The 7356-nt window shown below is 56.9% G+C and overlaps 1 protein-coding gene across 1 annotated transcript; it reads left to right on the top strand.

The window, feature by feature from the left end:
• The first annotated feature begins 2238 nt into the window (after positions 1 to 2238).
• On the top strand, positions 2239 to 6981 carry COPS9 (COP9 signalosome subunit 9). The gene is made up of 3 exons (XM_072961970.1): positions 2239 to 2367; positions 4397 to 4469; positions 6716 to 6981. The coding sequence occupies exons 1-3, from the start codon at positions 2305 to 2307 to the stop codon at positions 6751 to 6753; spliced, it is 174 nt and encodes a 57-aa protein (XP_072818071.1). The 5' UTR covers positions 2239 to 2304; the 3' UTR covers positions 6754 to 6981.
• Positions 6982 to 7356: the final 375 nt, after the last annotated feature.

The following is a 7356-nucleotide window of genomic DNA, read 5'->3' as shown; positions in this document are numbered from 1 at the left end:
AGGGCTGACTCCCGGGACACAGCCTCTCAGCTCCGGAGAGGCAAGGAAGGAACTGGGGTACACAGGAATTTTTGCAAAAACACCCCAGGTAGCTGGAACATTAAAGATTACTGCTAATTAAAGAAAATCAGACATGAACTTAGCAACTTTCTATGTATAGGAAGATGCAAGAGTCTGGACTCACTGAATCATTCCTTCCACGTGCACCTTAGCTGCTTGGGGCCAGTGTCCTGCCTTCTCCATCCTGGGTCCCTTCAGGGGACGCAGTCCAGGGCTGCAGTGGCTGATGGCTTGATGGCCTCAGCGTCCTTTGTTTACTGAGATGGCAGGTGACATTCCTTGTCTACACCTTTTACCGGCGCAGTCACGAATAGGGCCCTTTCACTCTCAAAGGATGTGGCCTGGATATGACCACCTGGCGACAACCCCGACCCCCCGGCACTCTCAAGGGCACCCCCGATCCACCCTGTCCTGTCACCTCTGTGACATCGCCATCCCTGGCTCTCCTCCTCCATAAACATCAGTGTCCTCTGGGGCTGGCCCTGCGCCCTGCTCTCCCCTCCACGAGGACAGGGGCCCCATGTTTTGAAACCGCGCAGAAGAGGAGCCTGTCAGTGCCATGGACTCTGCTTTCATTGGTCTGACTTTCACCCAGGCAGCTGGGGTGACTCGTGTCTTGGTGACGTCGGAGGCTCACTTTCCCCTTCTCCCTGGGCCCTGCACTGTCCACCCACACCTGACCCAGGCCACAGTTCGTGCTCCATCTCGGCTCAATCCTGGTCTCCCTGGAGCCCCCTCCCCCTCCCCCCATTTCTATAACAGCCCAGCCTCCAAGCCTACCTACTCCTAACAGTCTAGCTCAGCTGTCTCATGCTTTCCTTGCCCACCCTTCTTTCCCCCTCCTTCCTGCCCTCCTCCCTCATTCACATTCTTTTTGGAAACTTATAAAATACATATAACATGAATTTACTATCTTAACTATTTTTAAGAGGCATTAAGTGCATTCACTTTGTAATGCAACCATTGTGATGCATCAATGCACAATCCGTGATGCAGCCGATCCAGACTCTGCCATCTTCCCCAACGTGCCCGTTAAACACTAGCTCCTCACCCCCCCCCCCCCGCCAGGCCCATTCGACTTTGTCTCTGAATTTGACCACCCCAAGAACCTCATGTAAGTGGACGCATACAGTGTTTCTCCTTTTGTGACTGGCTCATTTCACTAAGGACGTCCTCAAAGTTGATCCATTTTGTAGCCAGTGTCAGACTTCCTTCCTTCTAAAGGCAGAATAATACTCGATTGTATGGATGGACCACATTTTGCTTAACTATTCAGATGTTGCTGGATGTCTACCTGAATTGCTTCTACATTTTGGCTGTTGTGACAAATGTTGCTGTGAACGTAAGTATACAAATATGTCCTCGAGACCCTGCTTTCAGTTCCTTTGGGTATATGCCCAGAAGTGGATTTACCAGATCATACAGTAAGTCCACGTTTAATTTTAAGGAACTTCTGTACTGTTTTCAACAACAGCTGCACCACTGTACCTTCCGACCAACAGTGCACAAGAGTTCCGGTCTCCCCACCAACCTTTGCTACTAACCGGAGGTTCTGGTGGTGGCCACCCTGATGGGTGTGCCATGGTAGCTCATGGTGCTGTGGTTTGCATTTTTCTGAAGATCGGTGACGTTGAGCATCTTTTCATGGGTTTACTGGCCATTTATATAACTGTTTTGAGAAATGTCTACTCAAGTCCTTTGCTGATTTTTTAAATTAGGCTGCTTGGTTTTTGTTGTTGATTTTTAGGATTATCTACGCATTCTGGATATTAACCCCTTATCAGATATATGATTTTCAAAAATTTTCTCCCATTCTGTGGGTTGCCTTTTCACTCTGTTGACCACTAACATTGCTTATTGGGTATTTCTTGGGCACCTGTCTGTGCCAGGTCCTTAGGGCCAGTCACCGTGAAGTCAGCGAACAGCTTCCCTTGAGTGTTGACAGGCAGGCGGAGAGGCTGTCCACCCCAGCCAGGACCGGGGCAGCCAGGACCGGGGACAGTCAGGACCGGGGCAGCCAGGACCGGGGACTGTCAGGACCGGGGGCTCCTGCCCGCCTAGACTAATGGCTGGAGGGGACCATAGAGTTGGAGGTCCTCCGGAGTCTAGACCGGCGAGAGGGCGAAGAGGAGACCATAGAGTCGGCCGTCCTCCCGCGTCTAGATTTGCCACAGCGGGGCGTGCACCGGAAGAGGCGATCGGCGGGCCGGAAGTGGGTCGGTGACGCCGGGGCCTCAGGCAGAGATGAAGCCGGCTGTGGACGAGATGTTCCCGGAGGGCGCCGGGCCCTACGTGGACCTGGACGAGGTAGGCGGGAGGCCGCAGGCCTGGCGGGAGCGGAGCCAGGGCAGCTCTCGGGCGCGCGCCGGGTCTGGGGCGGGAGAGGGCGGCGGCCTGCGCGGCCCTGCGCGCCCTCGCGGCGACTCCTGCCTGAGGAGAGGGAACCGGGGGGCTCAGACCCGGTGAAGTGACGCCGGGTGCCTGCGGGCCGGGGTCGCGTGAGCCTCGGTGCCCGCGGCCTGCAGGGCGGGCGGCTCGGGAGGGCGGTGTCTCTCCCCGGGTAGAGGCCGCGCCCGCGGCGGAGCGCGGGGGACCCCGGGCCGGGCTGAGCTCGCGTCAGGCGACGCGGAGGCAGTGGGCCCCGCCCTGGGCCGCAAGCTGCCGGGCTGTGGGGGTCGTAAAGCACCTCTCTGGGAGGAGGGGGGACGACACCGGCCGACAGACGGCAGCGGGGAGAGGAGCGGCGATCGGCCGGGGGGCCGGGTGTCGGCTTCTTCCCCGCGGGGGGACGGCGGCGGGGAGCCGCCCGGCGTCTTGTCTCCCTCCGCCCTGCGGTCACGGGGCGGCCCTGCCAGCTGTTGGGTCTGTGGGCTGGTAACCCCCCGGCCGGCTGGGAGTGCCAGGCCAGCCCCCCGAATCAGGGCCTCCTCGTCTCCTTCTCAGAGCTGGGCTCAGACCCGGTCCGAGGGCCGTGGAGATCGTGCTGTAGCCGGGAGCGGCTGGTTGCAGATACGAGTGTAGTAGGAGGTTGGCCGTGCGAGTTGATAGAAGCCCTCTGGGCTTCGGGGCGGCCCGGCAGAGGCTTGAAGCAGCTGACTGCAGGCAGGTGCTGAAGGCAGAGCTGGCGTCTGCCAGGTGGACAGGGTGGGGCAGAGGGAAGGCCTGCCAGGAGCGAGTCCTTCATGAAGGGGGTCTGTGGGTCGACACCGCGGGCCTGAAGGTGCCTGACCAACGCGGGGGGGATGGAGCTGGAGACGGTGGCAGGGCAGGCATCAAGTGGCCCGTGGCGGTGCTGGGACCGGTGGGCTCTGTGCACCTCACTCCTGAGGCACGCCACTCACCCCCGCTTCTCAGACCTGGGCTACAGCCCTGCCGTCTCCGGCAAGTGTGGGGTCACTGGAGGGCTTTACAGCGGCAGTGATGGGCTCTGACTGGCTCCTAGCAGGTCACTCTGGAGGGTTTGGGGGTGAGAGAGTGGATCAGGGCGACAGGAGACTTGAAGAGGGTCTGAGTGAAGGCAGCACCTACAGGTGGGAGTAGCGACAAACTCCACTCAGTATGTCTCCACCCAGTGTGTTGCCGGTGGAATCCCAATGGCTCACTGTGGGGATGGGGAGAGGGGAGGGAGTCTGAAAAGAGGAGGGGTCCCAGGATCCTGCTTACTGAGAGCAGTCGTGAAAGGGCGCAGGAGGTGATCAACTGTGTGAGCAGAGAGGGCTGCGGGGATGTTGGGAGACAGAGTAGCAGCAGGACCTGTGGCCAGCTGTCCAGGGCGCTGCCACCAGAGGCAGCGTCATCGAGCCTTCACTGAGCCGTCACCGAGTGATTCTGAGAGACTTAGACTTCATCGGGTTGCCCAGCTTGGGCGGTGGCATTGTGGTAGAGTTGTGGCTGTGGGAAGCCCTGTGCCGGCACCCCCACCAGAACCCCAGGTCAGCAGGTCAGTTTGTTAAGGGAAATGGTTTAATCTTTAGAAGTAGGGAGCAGCCCAGAGCAGAGAGGTTGTCAGGCTCAGTCTTGCACGTGTTTGGGGGCCTCTGTGTCAACGCCCAGCGGGGAATCGGAGCCTATTCTCAAGGTTCATGGAGAAGTGGTGCTGTTCGCGGCGATGGCAGGGTTCTGTTTAAAAGGCAGGGAGGAATCTAAGAACATGAGACCTGAGAAGACCTTCAGAATAATTCCTTGGAATGCTGCCTCCCTATTCCTACTCCCACCCACTTCCTTCCCCTGGAACTAAAGTTTGTCTCTGACCTGACACTTCTGCCGGGGAGCGGTGTGGAGCCTGGTTCTCTCCAGAAACACAGCTGACTGACGTAACCTCACTTTCCTTCCCCAGGCAGGAGGCAGCACCGGGCTCCTGATGGACTTGGCAGCCAATGAAAAGGCAGTTCATGCAGACTTTTTTAATGGTAAGGATGCCAGGATTAGGGGTGCTGGTTTCAATCTGTGTTTCCTCCACAAGTTATGCAGTGGAGAACTTGTGACATGAATGACTTGGATCTTAGGCCATTGAAGCCTGAATCCCGTGCTGTTCTTGGAACGCGGTGCAGTCTGTGTAAATGGGCAGCCCTGTCTTTGAGGAGGGAAAAGCTCCCAGTTTTCATTTCGGTTTTTGAGTGTGAGCGGTGGACTCGCACCTGCACACCTGAGACTGTAGCAGATCTGGTCTTCTCTCTGAAGCCAGGAACCATTCGTGTTTCAGAGTTTAATGCTAATTACAAGAACATGGGTGGAGTTCTGCCACATCAACGGTGAAAAACTAACTGTAGAGGAAATTTTCATACATGTTTGAGGGGATATTTCCCTTGTTCCCGTCCGATTTCTCAGGGCCTTGTTCCGGCAGATCAGATTAATCCTTACCATGGGTTACACCCTAGGTAGAAACACAGGATGGTTTTCTCGGGAGAAGTAAGTGGTGCTTTCTGCCTTGCCGTCCTCTTTCACCCAGGGGCCTGCCACTGCAGAGAACTTCTGTCACTTGTTAGTGGCAGCAAGGATGTTATCTCGCCGCGTTGGGTTTAATGAGCCCAAACCCCACTGAAGTCCGAGCCTCTGTTGTTTATCTGGCTTCTCATCAGCCAGTCGTTGCCTGAAAAGAGGCCAGGCTGCTTGCTGAGGAGCAGCCCCCGGGCCCAGCCGTGCTCCCCAGGTGGCATCCTGGCTGCTGCCAACGCGGACAGAACCGAGGGAGGTGATGGTTGAGCCCTGGGCACTGGTAGCATTTCTTCAGTTCTCTAGGGGACAACAGTGTACAGAGGTGCCCACTGACCCGGGCGGCCCTGCGTCCCTAACCCTGCACCATCCACTCACACTTTGATGCTCTCCTTGGAAGCCCCACTCATCCTCTGCCAGCCTGTGGGCTTAGAGACAGCTGGCCGTGGTCTAGGGTGATTTCCAACAGCAACCCTGTCATTCTGACAAAGCGTCTGTGAGAGGGGCCCAGGCTGCCCTGCCAGGTGAGCACTGAGCTTCTCCCTCTGCGTCCGGCAGGTTGTGACGGCCCACGCGTGTGGGGAGCTGTTCCTGCGAGAGAGCCCAGTGGCTTTTGATCATGGCTTCTCCCGAGTCCTTCTTACTCACTGAACAGATAGGTTCCATGGCCTGTTGTCCCCTGGGCAGTGGGCTGCTAGCCCTGAGCCAGGCCCCTCTCTTCACTCACTGTTTTGCAAAACAGTGGAGCGTTAGACGGGGTGGCTGTGACCAAGGCCCTGACAGGTGGGCATGTTATTCTCGGGCACATCAGAGGGGAGTTCTCAGGAGCTGGCCCTGCAGGTGAGGGGTGTTAGCTGGGGAGGGGGGGGCCGAGCTTCAGGCTGCAGGCGAGGCCAAGCGGCCAGAGAAGGCTGGCCCTGGTGGACGGGCATGGGCGGGGGAGCCAGGGCCCTGTGCAGGGCAGAAGGTGCCTGGGGCAAAGCAGGGACAGGGGCGTGAGCGGGGCTGCTACCCCCTGTGGCCGGCCTGTCCTCTTTCTGGTTCATTGTGTACTCCGCAAGCTCTCAGTGCACAGTACGCATGAATAGATTTTTAGTTTTCCTTTTCCCACTGTGCAAGTAACACATGCCCGCGGTGGGAATTTAGAAAATATGCAAAGAAGTAAACAGAAGGACAAAATGACCGTGAGTTTGGCTTTGACCCCCCGCCTCGCAGGAGACAGTGTACTGTGAACTCCTTCCAGTGGGAACGGGGCTCAGGCTGTTTCTCAGTCTTAGCTGGTGGTCAGACTCCCTTAGAGCGAGTCATCCTCACATGGCTCCACCCTCACCACCTTTCTCCTGCCCACCGTCTGCCTTTTTATCCTCACCACTGCTGCCAGCCATGAGGCTGCAGCCTCGCCTCCACGTGGGCGTGGGTGTGGGCGGGAGAGGGGGGCGGGCACGGCTCTGAGGGGCTTGCCCACGTGCTCCAGAGTGCTCCTTCATGCATTGTCTCAAGATTGTCATCAAAGTAGGAAGAAGATTACAGGTGGACTCTAGGCTCCTCTGTCCCCTTGGACTGCATGAGCTTCAGTTGGTTAGAATTGAGTCTGTCCTGGGAAAAGTCCTTCACTGTTTTTTCTTTAATTTTCCCTCGAATGACCAAGTAACTCATTTTAAAGCTTCTCCTCAGCTGCTTGCCCCATGCGCCCTACCAGTCTCTGGTTTGTGCACTTTTGTAGATTTTGAAGACCTCTTTGATGATGATGACATCCAGTGACGTGTGTCCGGCCGTGCGTCTGGTCAAGCCCTTGTCCCCTGGTGGTGTGGTGGATCTCCTCAAAGGACAGTTTCAGATGGTTCCAGAGAACTTGTGAAAATGACTTGAAGTTAGGAGATGGCTGACCAAGAAAGAGGAGGACGATTTTAACATCTGGGTGGGCCTGTTGCTCTCTGAACATGACCAGCCTCTGTCCTTAACTTCAATTAAAGAAAAGTGATGTCATCACTTGCAGGGTGACTTTAATTCTTGCATTTTTGAGTGACTTTTACAATCCCGAGAGGTCTCTTTGTGCCTGTGCTGCACGTGTGCTGGTGTGCCAAGAGAAACACATCCCACATGGACACGCCTGGTGCACATTTTGCGACATGTGGCCTTAAGTAACTCTGACGGCTCCCGGTTTGCTATGGCGGTGTTTGTCTTAGACCAGGAAGCAGTGTACATCATGCAGGTGGGCCTCCTGGGAGCACCTGTGAGACCTTACCTTGATCCCATCACTCCCCCAGGGCACAGGTGTCCCCCCCATCATGGGGCCTCATGTTCTCCTCCTGCCCGAAATCAGAGCAGCCTCTGTCCCAACACCTGAGGCTCAGAGGGTCCCGG

This window comes from Vicugna pacos, chromosome 5 (genome assembly GCF_048564905.1).
Source record: "Vicugna pacos chromosome 5, VicPac4, whole genome shotgun sequence".
Lineage (NCBI taxonomy): Eukaryota > Metazoa > Chordata > Mammalia > Artiodactyla > Camelidae > Vicugna > Vicugna pacos.
This window is presented reverse-complemented; position numbering and strand designations above follow the sequence as displayed.

Coding starts and splice junctions, on each gene's coding strand:
- COPS9 (XM_072961970.1), top strand. CDS start 2,305: ATGAAGCCGGCTGTGGACGAGATGTTCCCGGAGGGCGCCGGGCCCTAC. Junction 2,368..4,396: donor CCTACGTGGACCTGGACGAG/GTAGGCGGGAGG, acceptor TTCCTTCCCCAG/GCAGGAGGCAGCACCGGGCT. Junction 4,470..6,715: donor TCATGCAGACTTTTTTAATG/GTAAGGATGCCA, acceptor GCACTTTTGTAG/ATTTTGAAGACCTCTTTGAT.